We start from the raw sequence: 22877 nt of genomic DNA on the forward strand, positions 1-22877 counted from the left end.
CCGTCTTCCTCGGCAGATTAAGTTTACACAGTTACAGAAGTGAAGGAGGTGGACAAATTTCCATTTTTCTGAGCACTTTATAGGGAAAGATTCACCCTGAAGTCTAAATACATATTTTACCTTTTACCTGTAGTGCTATTTATCAGTCTAGACTGTTTTAGTGTTAGCTGATCAGTGTTGGAAATATTCGCCTTAGAGACATCTGCCTTCTATTGAATATAATGGAACTAGATGTCACTCGGCTTGTGGTGCTCAAAGCACTAAAAAAATACATTTGAAAAACTCAACAGCAATGTCTCTTGACCCGGTTACTCAAGATAATCCACAGACCTTGTTGTGAGCAGTTTTATAGGGATGTGCGGTAACATTGGTACGTTATCGTTATTGGCCAATAATGGCTTTAAAATGACCTATCAGAATCGGCTAACATGCTTTTCTTAATTTGCACAATGAATGAATATTACATGCAAGTGCTGCACGATTAATCTAATCGCATTCACGATGTCAGGCTGTGCGATTACATAACCGCATAAAAGGCTGCGATTTGCGTGACTGCCTATCTTGTAGTGTGTGGAGTTTGTTGACATTACACCCACAAGCTATTCTGCTGTGCGCAGAACGTATGGTCAGGTGTGCAGCAGTGAGTGACCAACATAGACACTGAAGAAGAGCATGAGCATGACCATGAACACGCTGAGTTGGTGGTGAAAAAAAACCCAACGTCTATTATATGGTGATACTTTGGATTCAGGTACGGTGACCTTGAACAGAAAGACGTGCTGTGTAAAACTTTAAAAGTTAAAGTCGCCACGTCCCGCGACAACACGACCAATCTATATCAGCACTTGAGACAACACAGCACAGGGAAAAGTAGGAAGAGTGCATGCGAGGGAAAGCCGAGCCGTGTAACATTAAAGACAACGAGACAACTGAAAGCCACCAGAGCCTCATAAAACAACATCCAAGCACAGTTACACAAACATTTGTAAGTGCCACGGGGAAATCAGAGACTCCATAACAAACTATATAATAACAAATGCAAAACTGAGCAATTTTGCTCGGGCTCAGCCCACTTGACATGCTGCTATGTTGTGTTACGGCCTATTCACTTGCTGGAATTTGTCATTTACGTGACAATGCCTTAACACAACACAGGCAACTGAGTGCGTGTATGGTGCCATGCTGCGCTGCTGTGCGAGCAGCTTGACTGTGCGTAACAGTTGATGGTTATTTACACTGTCCATCACAATAACTATGTCAGGTCAGGTCAGTGCCTCCCTAATATAATGTAGGGGAAACAGTGAATCAAGCAAGAAGACTAATGATACCATTTATTATTATACTGTAATCGCAAATCGCGATATTGTCCACCACAATCCCAATCGCACATTTTTCTCAAATTGTGCAGCACTTGAAAAGTATTGTGTTTCAGGTCTCAATCTGCTGGTGGGCCATCACGATAAGAGTATGCATGTATAATATGATGTTAAATCCACGACAGAAGAGACTTGATGATAACTAAAATTAGGTGGGGATAAAAGTGGATATCGCTCAAATAAGTTGCCAATTGGCACATCAGATATTGGCAAAAAATCCAGTATTGTGCATCCCTACGTTTTGATGTATTGGACAATTTTTGCTCTACTGAACGACATCTACCAACGGTATAACCACTCAGAAGGAAGCGTGCATCTACTCATAGACGAGAGGCTCGTGCTCGTGACAGTGCGAGACGTAAATATTAATGGCGTCCTCCTCTGCTGAGCTGTAACATCAGTTAGCTCAGTGTTGCCAGGTGAGCTAGCAGTAGATGCATGCTTCATTCTGCGCGGTGATACAGTTGGTGGGTGTAGTTTGGTAGGAGGAAAATAGTTCCTACTTTAATTGTGCTTTTCTTAATAAAACACCATACAATCATTAATTAAGAACATCATGCACAGAAATGTAATATAAAAGAGACATAAAAGAAAGTATAAAAGAACAACGTTAAATATTTAACTTATCACTACACCACATTTTGCAAATTCTTTATTCTTTATTATTCAGGGTTCGCATTAGTTGCTAACACAGTAACGACCGGGGGTCCACACAGAACGCAAGACAAGATATTAAATGATCACATGATAAATAATCCTCAACATCAATAAAATTAAATGAAACAAAAACAAGAGACAATATTGGTAATCTCACATTCACAGAGTCTCCTCATCAGTGGAGGTAGCAAATGTGGCCTGTCTTGGAATATGGGTGGACCTGGACTTCACAAACCTTCACTCCGCCTTATCGAGACTCCAACAATCAGCACCTGGAAATCAGTAGCAGACAGTTTTCTCCCTGATTCTCTCCCTTCTTATCAGCCGCCTGCTGCTTCGCTCTCTTTTCCTGTCTTGTCGCTGTAGCTTGAAGTGCTGACGGTGCAACCGCAGTCCTCTCAACTTCAGCTTTTAGTGTGTTTGTTTTGTGTGTGTATGTGTGTGTGTCACACCAACACGTCCAGAGAGTTGTGTGCCATAATGATATCAGTCAGCATGAAGAACGAGCAGCTCAGCACAAATGACTGGATGTCTCCAACACAAGCACGCACAACTGCCTTGTCTATTTGTTTGAATGGAGGTTTTGCTACACATCATATTACATAACACTGGGCCGAATATAAACGTAGTATATCTCTTGTGTCAAAAACTATTTTGGAAAAAGAGAGCGGGCTGGAGGCATTTCAGTTTCAGATTTTATGGGCAACAAGGTCAGTTTGGTATCGGATTTTTGGTGCTTTCGCCAAGACGATACTCTATATATACATACTGGCCTCAATATTAACACATTTTCTGCACACAAACAGCTCGGCATAAGTTAAATAAAAATTTTAAAACAAAAAACAAAGAGAATGAAATCAGGCAACACCTGATCAGTTATTTTTATTATCAACTAGTATGATGAATACATCTTGATTAATCGTTTGTTTTAAAAGATGTGAGACAATTGTGAAAAAATGCCCATCAAAGTTTCGTAAAGGTTCGGACACACCAAACCAAGATCAAAGAACGAGTGGCAACAAAGGCCGACTGTTGTCTGTGTCTCAGCCAAAAAGTTGCACTTCAACACATCACAAAAACCACAGTGCACATACACTCTGCGCCTGCGAGAGGAGGCGGCGGTCGTCTGTATTCCATCCATCCATCCATCCATCCATCCATCCATCCATACACATCTGCCTATCCGATATTTTTTGGGGCATATTAGCCTTTAATCGATAGGACAGGCAAGTGTGAAGGGGGAGAGAGAGGGAGTGACATGCAGTAAAGGGGCACAGGCTGGAGTCGAACCCGGGCCGCTGCGGCAACAGCCTTGTACATGGGGCGCCTGCTCTATCCACTAAGCCACCGACGCCCCACTTTCCATGTCCTCTTGAGGATCCCCAAGGTGTTCCCAGGCCAGATGAGATATGTAATACCTCCAGCATGTCCTGGGTCTGCCTCGGGGCCTCCTACCAGTTGGATGTCTGTGTTCGTGTTTCAAAAAGGGAAACAGGAAGACTGACAAGACACATTCAAGATGCTCTTTAGTCAGTTAGCACATTAACAACACAATCAAGGTTGAAAGAACGAACAGTATTTACCGTGCGTTAGCGAACAATAACACAAACAGTTATGAGCTGTTTCTGCTAAGGGGCTCAATGGCTAAAAAATTATCTTAAAAATAATCTTAATCTTAGTTTGTTTCGATCTCGCGCCCCCTTAAATGTAGTCATTTTGTCCTGTCCTCACTTCTGTTTCTCTTGTTGTACACTTAGCCAAACTGCCAATCAGAGTGACTTCTGTCACTGACGAGCTCTGCTGGCTCCAACGTCGATTCAATATTCTGAATCAGCCAAAAAACCACTGCCAAGGGCCAACGTTGCGAGCCACACTGCATAACTCACCAACAGCCTGACATTGACCCATGGCCGACAGTCAGCTTGTTGTCTCAGGACCTTAAGTTGACATACAACAATACTAGAGCTGCAAGAGTTAATCAGTTGATTTGTTGAGGATTAGAAAAATAATCTGCAACTATTTTAACAATGGATTAGTTGAGGTTGCTCAGCATTCTCTGATTGCAGCTTCTTCAATTTGCTGCTTTACTCTGTTTTCTATCTTTTTAAACTGCATATCTTTAGGTTTGGGGGCCGTAGCTTGGACAAAACAAGACATTGGAAGAAGTCCCTCGGGCTTTGGGAAACTTTGGTGGATATTTTTCACAATTTTCTGACATTTTATAGAACAAATAGGATAATGAAAATAATCTTTAGATGCAACCTTTGATTGATGCTGCAATAACTTCCAGCAGCTGTATAATCCTGACTCAACGGTGAATCTTCTGTGCACTGTTTTGGTGTCTAATAAACCTTCAGACTTCAACTTTATGGTTTATATTTCATCTCCTCATGATGCTCTTTGGCAGCACGTCCACACCAATGCGCCCCCCTTGAATTTATTTTTTGTATGCAGTGCTGTTCCAAGTTTGAATCCAGTTAAAAACTTAACATGTCAACACCTCTGCTGTAGCCAGAAGTAGTGAGCATGTCAACACCAGATGCAGAAAATAGTTTTGTTTCAAACAATCAGAAATGAATCTGTTATGCAAAATAAAGCTGTGTCTTTACAGCCTTAAGACCAGAGTAGATGTAACTGCACCAGGCTTCAGTTTTAGCTGGAAAAACAGGTTGGAAGAGCTTGAGCTGTCCCACACAACAAGCGTTTGTGTGTGTGTGGACTGTATTTATGCAAGTGTGTGTGTGACTGTGTATGAGCGTGCATATTTGCAGCCATGCATTTTTGTTTCATCCCCGCACAGTGTGCATGTTTTGCAGCTGGTGGCTGTGGTCACTGCCGCTGATATGTGGCCGGCCGGTTGTGTTTTGTGCATGGGAGGTGTGCGTGTGGCATTCCTTTCCCATACAGACTCATCGCTCTCCCCCTCGCCCTTTTGTCGTCAGTGTTTCATGTCAACAAACAGGCCAGCTCGCAAGCTAGTGACGGAAGAGCCAGAGGGCAGAGAAACAGACTGAAGGTCACCCAACCTGCTGGGAATATCTGTGTGTGTGTGTGTGTTTGATTATTGATGAAATGATACTGACAAAAGCAAACAAATCCTCAGCTATTAAGAGCTGCGAGCAGGTTATCGAGTACTGGAGCGGACTCGATAAGATTGTGTGAAGGCAAAACCACTACATCACCTAGAAAACATGGCTCTAAACTGCTGAGGATGTGTGGAAAGGTGTTGTTCGTATCCTTGTCCATGTTGCGTTGTGTCAGAGAAAGAGAAGCTGCAGCCTGAAGCTCAGCAGAGTTTAGTGTTTGTGACAAAGGTCAACGTGTTTCTCGGTTCCTGTTTCAGCAAACTGCTCTTCTCTGCTCTCACACAGTTTGCTGTGTCCTGATTTTGGAGGAAATCTGTGGGTGTTCTTCTTTTTTTAGCACAAAATGTTAATAATGAAAGCCTTATTACAAGTCAATTATAACCCTATCTACAGTACAACGCTACTCATAGATAATCATTTAAGGCATTTGTTCAAGCAGAAACGTCAAACATTTTCTCATTCCAGCTTCACAGTTGTGATGATTTGCGGCACATATTTGTTTAAGTGATGGTAAACTGAATACCTTTGGATTCTGGACTGTTTGTCAGATGTAAACAAGCAGTTTCATGACTTTTGATCGACATTTTTCACAATTATCTGGCATTTTATCGACCAAATTATAAATCAGTTATCTATCAGATCAATTAATAATGAAAATAATACTCAATTACAGCCAAAGAGAGATTACAGGGTTCAACGCCAATTTGTTTTCTTTCCACTTGATTGGTTGGGCAAGTGGGTCAGCAATCTACTTGCCCAAAGGCAGTTATCAAATAACAACAAGAATTAAAAGTAATTGTCTTGTTTAATCTTTCGCCCACATCATCTCATGCTACCCAGCTAAACTTATGCTTCCAGGATAATTGAAATGTTCACTTTAGCTTGAGCTCATAAACTTTGTCTTTACATGGTTGCTATTTTCTTGTAAATGCCCGATTAGTACCTTACATGTGCAACTCTCAGGGAAGTGATATGGCTCACTCCTTAGCTGATTCTATCATCAGGTCTGGAAAAAACAATGTGTGAAATTCTTTTTCTTTTTTACCACTTGCTCGATCAATCAATCCCTGTTGTTGAGCCCTGGATTTATAGATGGATTATTGATACCCTGGGGAATATTGGTTTGTAATAACAGCCACACAGTCACATAAATTAATAAACTCTTGAAAGGACATGTGAGGAGGAATGTGTGCTATACATCATGAACTGGAGTTTAACAGTAAAGGCTGAACTGAAACGAGCCCCATGCACTGACACCAAAGATAAGTACTCTGTGTAGGTATTGGAGATAATGGCATGTGCGGGTATGGCAAGATGCTGCTTTGGTGTTGCATAGATCAAAATGAAATTGACTCTGGCGGTACGTTAAATTGGTAGTTTTTCCGTTTGTAGTTTCAGTACCTACATTCAGTCTGAAATTACATGATGTCGTCAACGTTTAGCATTATTGGCTCACTAGGTAGAGCGTCACCCTTGCACAGTTTCTCACTGTCTTTTACTTGTGGATGTGAGAGTGAATGGGTGAATGGCTGGAAAACAAACACTGAGAATAAAAAGCTGAGAGCAGTAAATAAAGGATTAGCGCACTAAACTGAGTTTATAGGAAAAAGTGACGCGAGTGTCTTCGGAGGTGACCAGTCTAAACACTTGCCAAAGTCAAGAAGCACTGACGGCGGTCATTGTCACCTCAGCTCACAGCCTGTAGACAGGATGAGTGATGGAGGGATGGATTTTACAAAAAAAAAAGCCCCTCACTCTGCTGTCATGTCACATTCTCAGTTGGATAAGTGACAGCTGTTTGTATTTTTGTGTGAGCCTGAGGTGAGCGTGCTGCACTGAAACACACATCTCAGCAGCTGCAGACACACAGGAGCTGGGTGACTTTGTGGATTTCTTTAAATTGTAGACTCAGCTGACACAGGTCAGACACCAGATGCATGAAGCAGCCTGTACTTGGCTGAACTTCCTTGTACACTGTGTGTGTGTGTGCGTTTTTTTGTGTGTGTGTGCTCTGAAGGAGTCAATAGACTCTCAAGTGACTCTCCAGTAACTGGGGGTAAGTATGTCCCCCGGGGTCCTACTTCCTCTGAAATATTGACTCAGCACCACAGGGAGAGGTCTCGCACACACACAGAGTGCCTTTTCCATTACATGATGTCTCTATTTTTGTTGCTACAGTGATCTTGTGTGGAATGAACAACGATGAGCCAATGAATGCACTCAGAGGCTTTCTTACTGCAGGACATTGTTGACTAACGTTCTCAATCCTTGTAGAATCACACCTTAACATTATATCACTCCTCATGTGATGTACCTCCTGATGAAACATGATGTTGAAGGTTGGAAATGACACATTAAGACATACATTTTAAGTTAGAATCAATTGAGAATCAGTGATGATGATCTGGTGTGCGCTACAGGTGTCAGCTGCCTTGTGTCAAACATTGAATGGAAAGGGTACCTAAGGTCATCACTAAAGACGCACTGTTTTCCAGGAAGTTTAAGCATTTCATGCAGTCCTCAAGTCACTTGCAGACCAATTAGGTCCTAGTTAGAGATGTCCACTTCAAGTTTATTTGGCCTACATTTGATCCAAGCCCTTTAATATTGGGTATCTGTAGATACCAAGTTTGTTCTGATACTTATTAGAATTTTTGGGACAGTGATGCTCAGTGAAGCATACATAGTAAAAGTAGTTATACTCATGGTAGCAGAAGGTATCAACGCATTCTCATTGAAGAGTTCGTAGAAAACTGACAAACTATTGGACCTCAGTACCAAGTGAGATAAGACGCTTTAAGATGAAATCATGGCTAAAATCAACCCAGCCTGTACCCATGAACTCAAACACTTGATCGAACGCTATGAAATCTTGGGAACTGCCCATTGGTTCGACATCCCATTGTTCCGACCATATTAAACTCATTGTTCCGAAGTCCATTCCGAAATCATCATGATGCCCTGTGGTTAAGGTCTGGTTAGGTTTAGGCACAAAAACCACTTGGTTAGGGTCAGGAAAAGATCATGGTGTGGGTTAAAATGAAAAAGAAAGTGACAAACACATAAGCCGTGAGCCTGCTCCGCCTCAAGCCGGTCGTGGCGCACCATACGCCCGCCGCGAGCCGTTCAGCACCGCGGACAGTCGGACTAATGGGATGTCGAACCAATGGGCTGTCGAACCAGTGACATGGACCCGAAATCTTGTTGTATGTTAATGTTGTAGTTGTATTATTGTTGCTACAGTTATTGTTGCGATGATTTGATGTTGTGTTGTGTTGCTGCTGTTATTGCTGAGGCCGTTGTGTCATGAATATGTTTGATTTTGTAATTGTGGTTTTTATACAATAGTGTCTCTTAGAGAGAGAAATTATTCTCTGTTTCCAGCCCAGGGACTACAGATGAAAGTTAGCCTATAGCTAACTCTGGTGCAGCTAAGTAGCTGTGCACTGTCCATGTGAAATAAATAAATAAATAACTAAAATAAAGTACAGTAAATAAACATCCTACGAAAAATGCATGCACAACAGTTCATTTAATATCCAATGAATTACCACCTCATGAAAGACATTACATCATTAGTCTCTATATACAGACTTTACATTCAGTGAATGTAGAGTCTGTAGGCAAACCCCGGAGATCTTGCCTCTGGAAGAAGAGCGGAAGAGCCCTGGTGTCCGGTTGTAGGCTGATTGTAGTCCGCATGATATTGACCGATCACGTTTGAGCCGGCTGCAGTTGTTGCCAGGTTAAACAGCCCGTGCGGTGAACTAACGAGGCGGAACATAATTGGCGTCACTGCAAACTCTGAATCCATCGCAATGGTTTAGCATATTTACTTATATATAAATGGAAGTCGGAAACAGAAATTCGCCTCCTCCGCCCAAATCAAACCGGAATGCCAAAAAAAGCTGAAGGCTGTATCACCGTCTGCCGGAAGTCAGACGCCGAATACAGCCGATGGGTTCCGAGAATTAATTAACATACAGTTACGTAATTAACACAAATTTATGAAGGTTAGCTTTAGGCAGTTAACGTTATAGTTAGGTTTAGGAAAAGAAACATGGTTTAGGTGTAAGTAAGTTAAGTTACTGAGGTTAGGTTTAGGAAAAGAAACATGGCGAGGATGTACCTTAAAATGACTCAAAGTTCACAAGCTTCCAAACTGAAAGTTTGTTTTTTTTTGGACCCATCCACCACCCCAACCTGCCTACTTTCAAGACCACTTGGGACTGCTTCTTGTTAACTGCCGTCAGCGCATTGGTCTCATGATTTGCTGCCTTTCAAAACATGTGGGATATGTACAAATTTAGGTGCATTACTTTTCAATGGAAAACATACGAACAGTTTGTGAGAACAGCCTTAATTTATACAATGTCAATCGCATGTGTGTCTGGCATATTGAAATCACAGCCATAGCTACCAGTCTGGCTCATTATATTTCACAAACTGCTTGATCCAAGTACTGAAAGGCTCTGATCATCTTAAATCATTAATATGATATGAACTTAAACTGGGAGAGTTTAGTTAGAGAAGATATATCACTCTGTTGGAGGTGCTGGAACTATAAAAGCACTCTGATTGTGCAGTGGTGTCACAGAGTGGACGTTCTTTCCTCACGAACAATCAGAGCATGAAAACAGATACACACACCCAACTTGTCATCAAGTTACTCATGGATTAAACGTTAATTAGCAACAGCTGATATGACGGAGGAGGTATAGCTGTAGCTCGAGCAGCTACGTGACTCACCCACCATACCTACATGTCAGTCCACAATCAGCCCCCTCACCCCTTGGCTTGGACGTGAAAGCCCTTACAAAAATGCTACGTTAGCGATTAGCTAGCTGTGGAGTGTTAGGCTAAAAGAGAGTCGGTTAAGGGTAAGGATAAGGGTTACATCTAGTTATTTTTAAGGTGAATCACGTCTTCATGTAAAATTAATTATAAAGTGGATTATTGCTGTGTTTGGCCTCAGATTTATTCACTACAATGACGTGTTGCCACAGTTTGTGACGTGATGACTGAACCTACGTGACCTCACTCGAATAGACAGACAGTGATCTCTGTGGCTCAGAGTTCTTCAGCTGTTGATCATAGGGTTGGTGGTTTGATCCCTGACTCCTCCTCTTTACGTATTGAAGTATCCTTGTGTAAGAAACTGAGCCCTGTGGTGGGACTGATCAGTCAGTTGATTGATCGATTAGTCTGTCAGATTGTACAAGCCATTATTAACAGTACCAAATGTCTGAACCTCTAAAGTTGGTTTGCCTCTTTTCTTTTTCTCATGAATGAGTTTTTGTCAGACAAAATAATCTCCTTGAAAGCATCAGTCTGTGCTGGGACCTTGTGAAAAGCACTATAGGCTAAATGATGAATGAATTTTCTAAAAAAAGATCCTCGATAAATGAACTTAAAATGAAACTAATCATCTCTCATGCCGTTACAAGAGCTGTTCAGACTGTTTGTAACTTCGCCAAAGATGAATGTCCAGCCTCGCGGCTTCCTCTCGAGACTCAAACGTCCAGACTAAATACACAGTACATCATCCGCCCACCCCGGCATCTCATGTCATGACATCACAGACTTCCACTGTAAAGCCGACCTTGTGGGAAATGGATTCCTCAAAGTCCCTCTGCGCTATTCATGTAGTAAAACCAAGCAAGGTCAAAGCTGAGAATGTGTGGAGTGTGTTTGTGTCATCGTGCCAACTGCGCCCGCTTTGCCAGGACATGCTGACATCAAGGACACACACACACACACACACACACACACACAACAAAGACAAAACACTTATAGCCTTTGGTCTTGTTTTAATTGCTGGTCATACGAGCTCTTTGTAAATCCCATTGATCTGCTGCTCTCTTTTTGGAAACAAAGGCAGTTGATGGACCTTTATATGATTTCTCGCTCTCCCCGCCTCGTCTTCTCTCTTGTTTTATCCCGACTTTGAAGCTTGTGGTTTTTTTGGGGGGGAGAATGATAATAAAAAGTGTCTGTATCAGTGTCCTCCTATATTTAGGAATCAAAGCGTCTCACCTGTCCTGGAGTTCAAACCCAATCTCTTAATGGTGTGTGTGTGTAGTTTAAACCAGTTGCTCTCATTTGTATTCCCATATATTTGTTTGGATGGAGGGGAGAAGAGTATCCACTGGGGGGACCAAACCCCCAGATATCCTCTGAGTGCTTCACTCTGGCAGCATCATTAATAATTCAGGGAGTCTGCAGCTGGCCAGCGTCCATCTGCACTTTGAACAGTTTGTCATGTGAAGAGTTCAGCAGGGTTTGTGTGTCTTAGCGTACACGTGTGTGTGGTTTTTTTTTTTGGTTTTTTTTTCATGTATAGAAACGCTTGTGGCCAAAGTCCAGACCCAACCCCAACTGTAACACATTAACAGGTTATTTGTGGTGTAAGCAGAGGGAGTGGGCTGATGGGTTAATGTTAGATCAGAGCTGTTATAAGATTGCCATTCATCATGATATGATTGTTTGTGGTGATGGAGGGGCTCGGCCAGGGGTGTATGCTGGACTGTACATACCTGGCCTGAATCATATCAGCTTCAAGAGTCCTGTAACGTGTGGCTACAACTAAAAGCTGTGATAAGAAACAGCTCTTTGTTACATGAGCTGATGTAAGAGCATGAACTTTTTAAGCATGAGTGTCATGTTGTATTAGAGCTGGGCTAGATCCCTTAAAAAAAAAAAGTATCATTAAAATCTCTGGCAGTTTGAGCGTATGTCACAGTCACACAGTTTATTTTTCATGACTGGGCGTAGTGGCTTATTCTACTGACTAAGAATTTTCCTAGTCGACCAGTAGTCATCATTTAGGGCCATATGTCGACTAGTCGGCTGCATATTTACGATATTAATTTAATTATTAAATGATATATTTTGGTGGTTTGAGTTGAAGGTGTGAGAAAGAATAGTATCAGTAACATTGTTAACACTGTGCTACATTACAGAGAAATACAAAACCGTACTAATGAACCTTCATTAATATAGGCCTATATTTTATCTACAAGTGCACGTCACACACTGAGCGAGCCGCCTGTTAATGACGCTGTGGGATAATGGGCATGTAGCTACTTCCATGTTTCAGATTATACGTCATGTTTGTAGTCGACCAATGAAGATGAGTTTACATATCACCTTGGGTTCGTCCTTCACCTTCTCAAAATGATCCCACACTTTGGATTTCCTGCCCGACATGTTATTAACTAGCCTGTGGAATAACCGCAGGTACCAGCCCTGGAAAACACGAGGTCGGGCGCTGGGTGCTGCTGCCTTTTTTGTGCCAGCATTCAGGTTGCATCTAAGATAGCTAAGCAACCTTAACAAGCATCATATAGCCTGTTGACCTGAAATCCTCAGTGCGGAGCTGATCTTCTTCCAGGAGCTGTTTATAAGTGTGTAGGCCTATCGTCTGTGGGACAGATGTAAAGCTCTGAGTAGCCCTGCACTAGCATGATCGACTTTTCCGTGTTTATCAGACTGAATATTTACTGAAGAAGGGAAAGATATCTGTCAGCTGTGATTGGTTTGTAACCTGACTCCTGTCTGACTGCTGAGCGTGGCCTCTTGCTGTGTCTGTCCTTTCACTGGACATGGTCCAGTCATACAGGTTTTGCCACCAGTGAAAAGTTACCAATGAAATCTTGCCGACTAATGACCTTTCTGGTCGACTATTAGGGGGCAGCCCTAGTCATGAGTACATAAAATATAAAAAGATTTCAGTTTCATCATAGATATATTAAAGTGTTTGATTATAGGGTTGCTTGGCCCCACAAAATTATACAATATATGGAGGAATCAGCATGGAACTTATGCAGAATGTAAAAAAATGTATTGTATAAAATGCAGTGTAATGAAAATAAATATACATGCCAACAACTTTAACATTTCTTCCTTTTCAAATCAAAGTATTTTTAAGATTGTTGTATAAATACAGTAACTAGAGCCTTCAGTATATCCATGATGACATTAAAATGTTCTTTAATTTTATGTACCCCTGACAGCAGAATAAATCACTTTACTCAAAGTATTCAATACAGCATCTCTCTATCAGTTTAATAAAAAGAGAGGCAAAGATTTCTAAATTACCTGGTATACTGTAATACCGCCCAGGCCGAAAGTTAATCATCTGCTCATTGAATTGCTTAAAATCTATATGCTGTCATATTGTCATCGTGTTTTTATTGAGGCATTACTTGCACATCACATCGAGCTCACGAATGAATGTCTTTCTTCTGCTTTAGGAAAATCCCACCTGGCCATCGTCCAGAAGGTGAACAACGAGGGGGAGGGAGATCCCTTCTACGAGGTGTTGGGGTTGGTCACCCTTGAAGACGTCATCGAGGAGATCATTAAATCAGAGATTCTGGATGAATCGGATCTTTACAGTGAGTTTATCGCGTCTTATTGTCACACTTGTTTTTATTGTATGTGCAGATGAGGCTATTTTGATCTCAGTTTAAGTCATGCAATAATTTATTACAGTTTTCATATCTGAATTATTGTTGTTTGTCTTTGAGATAAGCGTAAACAGACTATTTTTTAGGTATTTAGACGATTAAACACTAATTAACAGAACAGCTAAGAAAATCCTGAACAGCTTGGTCTCACTCTGCTTTTGATCCTAAATAAATGTATCTGCTGTTTGTCACTTCTCAGCTGATAACCGCACCAGGAAAAAGGTGGCGCCCAATAAGAACAAGAGAGACTTCTCTGCCTTCAAACACGAGAGCGAATCAAAAGTGAAGGTCTCTCCTCAGCTGCTGCTGGCCGCCCATCGCTTCCTGGCTACAGGTGGGGGATGGACTGCTGCAAGCAGGCACACACACACAGGCGTGCACACTCACTCAACACAGTGTTACAGCCAGTAGATTATTTATAACTTGTAAACTAAGTGTGCAGTTTAACATAGGTGTTCAAAATGTAGCCACAACATGAATATCCTCAGGATGTCAGGACGGGATGGACTCTGTCTTCTCGCCATCTGACAACCAGAGCAAGTCCATACATGCAGGGAGGAGGTTTAAATGTGTTTATTTACTCGGAAGGTCTATTTAAGATCCGCACAGTACGCCTGCCTGAGTACTCTGGACCTCTGCCAGCTGGTGTGATGCCTCGCCATTGCTACAAATCACTTGAGAACGTGTCGCAATCTGTCTGCTTAGCAAACGTTAGTGGATATGCTCTGCCAGCAGCAGTTAGCACTAGCCACTGCTAGCATGACGTAGCACTTCCTCATCTCTCACAGACACTGTGGTGGAGGAGCACGCCAGAGTCTAATACCTCTGCAGGCATAACGTCAGTGTCTGTTGACTGTGTTTCTGTTTTCTTTTTCAGCGTGAAGGTTTCAATTTTCTTTCCTGATTCAGTACACAGGGATGGGATCTTTAATTTCTCGTATTTCAGTCCAGGAAGTTTCTTTTCCTTTTTCTGTTGTTGTTCGCATCAATCATTATTATACCCTGCTCTTTTAGCCTGATCTCTGTTGCCATTGATATCTAATACAAGATGAGAGATATATTCCACACAGGTAAAGTCAGTGACTTAAAAGGACTTGTGTGTTTTGCAGCAGCAAGCTCTGTCAGTCTGTATATGTTTTTTGGCGCTATAAAAAAAAAGCAGGAAACAAACCAGGAAGATATAAAACCCACAGGCCATGAAAGTGACATAAAAGTCATTGAAAAGTCTATTCAACCTGAGTCAGAAACTTCAATCCTTCTTCTTCTTCTGTTTTTTTGAGTGAAATGGGTGAACTTGTTGACTTAATACGTAAGCCAGAATGAAAGGAGTTTGTTTGCTTTTTCACATGATGAATTCCAACCTTGGTCATATACGCCTCACCTCTCACTGTGTGTCGCATAGGGTTTTGTTTGCAGGGTGGACTGTTTCTTTGTTCTCAGTTTGGGTGGGGTCGAAGGCACTTATGGTGGAGCTGTGATTGCAACAGCCCGGCCTGTGACAGTTGAGAAATTCATGTTAACCAAATACATGTCACCAGATATTTTTAAAACAAGGAAAATTCTCATTAATCAACATCACTGTACATGTGCTTGTGTTAGCTAGAAGACTAGTGTCACCACTTGGACTGCAGAAAGATGATGTATCCAAAACTCAGTCTTAAATTATCTTAAAAAGGTCTTTAAAGGCATTAAATTTAAGGGTAAACATGTACACTGTAAACTGTGGAACAGTGTCTGAAGACTGATTTACATTACGGCTGCTCATGATTATTTTAATTACTGATCATCATCTATGAATCGTTTTGTCTTACATGCAAAGACTGAATGTATTGGAAGCTCTAATTTGTTTTATTAATATATATAACGTCCTTCTGTGTCGTGTAAACAATGAGATGCTTAATGTAGTTTTTGACTTGATTACATGACACGTGATCCTTGTAATTCTTTTAATTCTATTTGTGAAAGCTCAGTTTAATGCTGTAAATGTATTACGCTCCCTTGTTAAGTGCAGGATTACCTGTTGTAGAACAGGTGTACTTGGCACATCAGTTTATGTAATTGTTTGTTTTGTTTTGTTGTACCACACACAAAGACATGAGTGACTAATTTAATTGTCATCTGAATGATTGATGTCAGCAGCTTGGTTGCGATAAGAAAGCACGTGGCACTCAGGTCTGTTCTGAAACAAGTGGTGCATCATGAGAATTTAATTTTTTGAGTACTTTTTATTGTCATCATATCATTTTATGCATCTTACTAATTTCGATGTTCATGCACTGATGACATTTCTTTCCTTTTTTAAGTGAGAAATTATCTGAATCGGTGTGTCACGCAATGATACATCAAAAAAGCTCTGATGTTCAAGGATAAATATAAATAGATAACCACAATTATGCTACAGGTTTGAATTTTAAAGTATGTTATCGTAATTTTGGTGTCATGGAAAATATCTTTGAGTCCATGTCATATTCGAGGTTCTGCCTACTTTATATTTCATGGGTCATAATCAGTTTTTGCGTGATGTCATTTTAACTCTTGTTTTTTAATCGTCTCTGATGAATGCACTTATCATTTTGTCCCAGTTCTTGAAATTACTTGCCCTTAGATATGGGGGTATTGTCTAAATTAAAAACACAAAGCGGGGGAGTACCATCATTCTTATCGATTCAGATCATGCCTAATTTGTATCTCCATGCAGTTTTAGTTCAAATTTAGAATTTTTGATTGTGTATTGAACCATATCTGCATCCAGAAATATGTTACTATGCTTTCTGTGTTGTGGGCCAGTAAAAAAAGTCTTAATTAATGCACTCGTCACCTAAAAGTAAAACTCTTCTCCTCTTCTCCTGCAGAGGTGAGCCTGTTCAGCCCGTCTCAGATCTCAGAGAAGGTGCTGCTGCGAGTCCTGCGCCACCCCGACGTGATCCAGGAGATCAAGTTCAACGAAAGCGACAAGCGCTCGCCCCATCACTACGTCTACCAGAGGGGCAAGCCCGTCGACTACTTCGTTCTCATCCTGCAGGTACACAATAGTTTTAGGGAAGAGGAGGGGTGAAGCTTGGCTTTTCTGTCTGTGAGTGCTTGTTGCTTCAGTGTGGGTGAAATAGCAGGAGTTCAGCTCACACTGCTGTGTGTTCTCCCAAAGCAGATCGATTTAAAACAGACTGGTGGATTGAAACACTCTCCCACACACTCATATATACACCAACACATATGCAAACAGGACAATATCTTGTATTTTTAGCTCTCAGATGATGTAGCCTCTGTTTTTGCTGTCAGATTTAGCTGCAGTATGTTGTGTCTTTGTTTTGTTGATTTGTCTCAAGTGCGCAAATATCAACTTTTTTGGATGTTGAATGTTCCTTGTTTGAGTTTAGATCCTTCTTGACCGTTGGAATCTGATCTTCAGTTTGCCCGGTTGTCCTGAAAACAGAGATGGCGAATATGAACCTGGTCCCACAGAATATACATGAAATGACCACGCCCTGTTAACACCGCATTACATGATGGTGATGTGTTGAGATAATGTACTGACACCATGGAAACTGTGCCAATGGAAAGTCAATTAGGATCCTTCGTCATGGTAACATAAAAGTATCCGGTAGGTCTAAATCCACTGTAGTTTAGAGCAATTATAAATCTTTGTGGGATGAGTTAAAAGTCGTCTTCCATCTGTTGGCCGTTCAAATGAATCTAGTGCTGGAAAATGATTTAAATATTTTTATATATTTAGGCTGTTAATCTTATTTATGCACAGAGCATCAACAGAGAGGCTGAGGGAGGGAAGGAGACAGAGACACTTTGTCCTTGTCTTGTGTGTGAGACGTCTGTGCTGTCGCTGCATTTTTTAAAACCGATCTGTCGCCTGCATCCAGGCGACAGATCTAGACTACAACTACCAAGATGAACAGCGATGCGCTATGATCCACCTCACACACAAACTAGCAAGCAAATGCTCACGTGACACAGTCAAGAAGAAGAAGAAGAAGAATACTTTATTAATCCTTGCGGAAATTATGTTGTCACAGCAGCAGTATCCCTCAGGCAACACACACGAGACATAATGAACGCAAACAAGACAATAATGATAAAAAGTAATACAGCATAATGGACAAGTAAAAAGGAGCAGGTTAATAGGTATTGTGCATTAGCTACTGAGCATTAAAAAGTCTGATGGCCGCAGGCAGGAAGGACCTCCTGCTACGCTCAGTCCTACATTGCGGTGGTATCGGCCTGTGGCTAAAAGTGCTCTGGCTAAACACCTCCAGGTTGTGCAATGGATGAGAGGCATTTTTTAATATACACTTAAGTTTTCTGAGCATCCTCGCCTCAGCCACCTGCTGAACTGAGTCCAGCTCAGCTCCAATGGTAGAGCTTGCCTTCTTTACAAGTTTGTTGAGCTTGTTTCTGTCTCTGGCACGGGCTCCTTCTCCCCAGCTCACCGCACCAAAGAAAAGTGCACTGGCCGCCACAGTCTGAGCAGCTCTCAGCTCTGTCTCCCACACATGCAGCGCAGAACTGTACTGCACGTGCTCCTGCGGTAACTCATTCATCTCGCAGACTGATTTAGTGTAGCACGTGCAACATATAGACCGATGTCACACTGTAGACTTATTAACAGACAGATTAAACAGAGGAGCAGCTAAACTGTGAGTGAGTGAGTGAGTGAGTGAGTGAGTGAGTGGGGCAGAGCTGTGCTGAGAGAGAGAGGAGAGATGCACACTAGTATGCGTTATGTAATGTACAACAATGTATGTCGATATAAACAGTGTTGTCGAAATTAATATCTTGCTGGATAATTTAAATAATTATATCGTACATAGTTATATCACCCAGCCCTTGTAGTATCAAGAGCAAGAAAGTCTGAAATGTGGACTTCTTTTCACTCGACTCACTTAAGTGCTGTCCGTACTTCCGCCATTTTACAACCTACTTATGTCCCATACGAAACAAGCATAGTTGTTTTAACTGAAAAGACAATATTTTTCTAACCCTAACCCAGTAGTTTTAATGCCTAAACTCAACTGTACAACCACCATGTAATTCCAACACAATAAATGCAACCACCATGTAATGAGGTGTTTAGGGGTTGTGGTAATTTCAGGTATTTATGTGACATCCCGCTGTCAAATAACCATTGTCACTAATCACTTTGCGGACTTCTCATCCATGTCGGTTTAGCAGCTGAGATTTATATTATAATGTTTTGTTTCTTATAAAAACAGAAGAATGGAACTTGGTATAATTTTGTAGCGACCCAGTGCACAGGAAGAAGTAAAAGTTGTAAAGAAAAGACGAATGAATAATGGCCGGTGAGCAATGTCCAGAACACAGTTACAAAAGAAACCTAACAGCAGTTTGTCAGACCCCACTGTGGTGTCATCTTGCAAAATTCAAAATAATAACCCACTAACGTGCTCTTCCCCTCCTGACGTCCACAAAGACCAGCTACATACGTCTGACAGCCTTCTGACTCACTGTGATGAACACATCGTGGCCTCTGAGTGACATATCCTCATTGCTTCAGCCTGGATAAAAGTTGTGCAGCTTCGATTATAAGACTGACTCTTCCTCTTTCTTCCCTTGACCCTTATCTCCACCTCCTCCCCCGTTTCTTCTCTCCACCTGTCAACTCATCCCCTCACCGAGTGCATCTGGAGCTTAGCAGTATTGATCCGCCTGCCTTGTAGTTAAACGCGGCTTTGAGCTACAGTTTGTAACAGATGGCAGTAGGCGTCGCACGCAGCGCTGACCCAACAGGGGTCTCGAAACTGTTGGTAAAGCAAACTGTGTTGGTGTTTGCCTTGGTTTTGTGTTTGTGTGTGTAAAGCAAAATTAAGCTGAGTCACTGAACTACACAACATCCTCCAAGAGTGCTGTTAACTGCCAATAAGAAGTTCCTACAAGGAATCAGTTATTGTGTTTTTACAGTTGATGTGATAAAGGAAAGGCTCAATAACTCCCTCAAGGCATTAAATGGCTGTGAAATAGAAATGTCATGTGATGTTTGGGTTGAGAGTACGCTGAGGGTTGCAAAGGGTCTGGAAATTTCCAGGAAATGGAAGTAAATTTCTGACATAAAAATTGGATGAATTGATAGTGAACTTATTTGGGGGAAAAATACACATGAAATCTGACATGGTGGAAGTCCAAGTGTTGATTGTTTTTCTTTTCTATTAGAATGGTATACAGTTATGTCCGCTTCTAATCTGGTAAAAGTCTGTTTCTGTCTGCATATGGCGCAGGAATGTCACAGTACCAGACATTAAGTAGTCAATACCAATACTAGTGAAATTCCACGATTCTCTATACCTTGTTCGATACCAAGGTAACAAAACAATAAATCCCAGACAAGATCAAAAATTTTTAACGCTCAGAGACGTATTTTGAAGTGAATCATACACTTTTTGACTGTCTGAGAGTTCATCTGCTGCTTGTAGATCATAAGATAAGATAAGATAAGATAAGAAAACTTTATTGTCCATTACATTTACATGAAATGGAGATCTGTCTTTGGCATCCGGCATAGAAAATACAGCATGAAACATAAAGCACAATAAATAGAAGAGGAGACTGTGGTGCATATTTATGTAGAAATATATTTTCTCTTCTTTTTTTCTTAAAAATTTCTTATGCATTGTTATTTATATATTTTTACACTACGAGTAGACGCTCAGAGCTTCATCATGCAGCTTGCGTTTGTAGGACAGTGTTAAAATGTGGCATATCTGGGGCGTCGGTGGCTTAGTGGGTAAATTGAATTTCTCCTCAGGGGGATTAATAAAGTAAATAAACTTAAACTTAAAACTTAACTTAACTTAAACTTAAACTTAAACTTAACTTAACTTAAAGCAGGCGCCCCATGTACAAGGCTGTTGCCACAGCGGCCCGGGTTCGAATCCAGCCTGTGGCCCTTTGCTGCATGTCACCCCCCAAGCTGAGGTGAAGGTGTTGCTGCAGCTGCACTTGTTGCTGCCTTCCACGTCTTCTTGTTGTTCTCACATGCTGGTAGGCAGTCGTCTTCTTCCTTTGGCACGTAACGACAGACTTGAACACTTGTAGGCATTTATGCTGCCCTGTCAGATCTGGAAAAATTGCATCCCTGGTTGCTGCAGTACACAAGATAAACCAGTATTGTCACGTTGTCAGAATTTTGGCAGCAACTTGGTACCAAAGCATCGGTGAGCAAATAACCCCTATACTTCCATTTTATTCCTGTTAATCCCGTAAATTCTGATTGACAGTTTTAACCTTGAATATTCCTGCAATTTCCAACCCTAGTTGGAGTTCATGAGTGTATTTTCATGAAAAGCAATAGGTTCAGAATTTTGGAAACATCTCAAAATTCTTCTAATCAGTGTTTACATTACAGAGAGGGCTGGTGAGGAGGGCGAGGTAGAGCAGGTCATTCACTAATCAGATGATTGGCAGCTTGATCCCCGGCTCCTCCATGTCTGCATGTTGAAGTATCGTTGAGCAAGATACTGAACCCAGATTGCTCCAGATGGCTGTTCCATCGGTGTGTGAGTGTGTTAAAACTGAGTAGCAGGTGGCACCTTGTATGGTAGCCTTGGCCACCAGTGTGTGAAGGTGTGAATGTGACCCATAGTGTAAAAAGAGCTTTGTGTGGTCGGATGACTAGAAAGGCGCTATACAAGTGCAAGTCCAAAACTTTGAGTTGGGTTTCTTAAAATAGCATTCAAATCAAATTTAAGTGTCCTGTCATCTGTGGTTCTAAATGTATGTGTGGATATAAACACGTCAGTAACACATATACGATCAGTCTGGACATGTGCATGGTGTTTTTTATGCGTTGTGACTGTGTGCTTCCTTGGAGTCGTATTGATTTGTGTGCTTATGCTTAAATTATGTGTGAATTTGGTGTCAGATAGTTCAGTGATTTTTAGGTCCAGCAGTGTTTGCTGCACAGTCCTCAAAGGACAGACATCTCCTGCCACATACCTCTGGTCAGCCACAAAAATTACAACTCTGAGTACGATAGGAACTGTAGAAAAAGGCCCAAATTCCTCTCCAGGTAGTGAGTTACATTTTTATAAATCTCTTTACGAGGTTTACTTCAGGGCGGCAATACTCTCTCTTTGTCTCTTCCCTCATAAATATGTCCTGATTTTTCACAAGCTGGATAAAAGCCAGCCGTTACAGCAGCCATTGTAGAATAAGATAAGAGACATAATTTGTGTTTGTAGTTTGACAAAATTTCAGGTTGTCAAGCTCACATCAGTTACGCCAAAGATAGCACACAGCATGAATTGAATTCCCACTAATCTGCAATCTGCAGTGGTTGCATATATTGTGTTGCAGCTGAGTCTGTGAGTTGTTTTAACAACAGTCACTTCTGATCCAAAGTCGATCAACTCTACAAGGAGATTAGCTGGCTACTTTAAGGGTTTTAAGAGCCAGATTTGGTGGAGTGCCAAGCTGGAGGTGGTTAGAGTCACAACAGCTCAAAATGTTTGTAGTTCGGTCCTGTATGGAGCATGTCAGAAGACTGATTTTGGGTAAATTACAGCATGTTCTCGCCCACATAGTCTTCGTAAAGCAGTCCTGCGTGATATCTGATTCAGCAAATATTAACTTGACCTTTATTTGAACTTAATGTCTCTTAAAGATTTACAAGCCATCAAGTGAGTGATTAACAATGAAGCCACAGAAAACTGCACACAGAGAATTACACAAGGAAAGAAGCCGTTAGATTGTGGGTGTGTGAGAAGTTAATGTGGGAATCAATTTGGGGAGTTTGTTCCTGACCTCTAAGAAAGCCTCAAACTGCTGCTGTTGTTTTGAGTTTATTGGTGGTCTGTAATGAAGAAAATGGGGCAGTAGGAAAAATCTTGTAAACACTGTGAAAGAGTCTATAAAAACTACACTACTACTAAACCACAGTGAAAATCTGATCAGCTCTCTCTTTATTCCTCCAGTGTTCATTCATACCAGCTGCATGGGTGATTATTCAGCACGCTATAGTTACAGGATGTGAGTAAATAGGAAGTCCTGCGTTAACGTCCTGTCATTCAGTGCTTTTACACTGTCGGACAGTATAACCTGTTCAGCAGAATTCACTCTCTAATAGCATTGAATGATGACACAGATGGGGAATAAATGGATGAATTCACTATGAGAGAGAAGGGTTGCAAAAGGTTGGAAAATTCTGGTAAATTTCCAAAGAAGTTGAGCTCAGGAATTTTGTAATTTTGGCTCCATTTCAATGTATTTATTGTACCTTTTCTTAGCGAGCTCATTTTAAGGGAAGATATACATAAAATAGC

General features: G+C 41.3%; 1 protein-coding gene across 2 annotated transcripts in view; it reads left to right on the plus strand.

Moving 5' to 3' along the window:
* Positions 1-22877, plus strand: part of LOC117252584 (metal transporter CNNM4) — a 78764-nt gene that overhangs the window by 16277 nt on the left and 39610 nt on the right. For both annotated transcript variants that reach the window (XM_078170515.1, XM_078170514.1), the window contains exons 2-4: positions 13375-13518; positions 13790-13924; positions 16443-16612. In XM_078170515.1, coding sequence (XP_078026641.1) covers positions 13375-13518; positions 13790-13924; positions 16443-16612 — 449 coding nt within the window. The remainder of the gene's footprint in view (positions 1-13374; positions 13519-13789; positions 13925-16442; positions 16613-22877) is intronic.

The sequence above is a fragment of the Epinephelus lanceolatus genome, chromosome 9 (assembly GCF_041903045.1).
Source record: "Epinephelus lanceolatus isolate andai-2023 chromosome 9, ASM4190304v1, whole genome shotgun sequence".
Lineage (NCBI taxonomy): Eukaryota > Metazoa > Chordata > Actinopteri > Perciformes > Serranidae > Epinephelus > Epinephelus lanceolatus.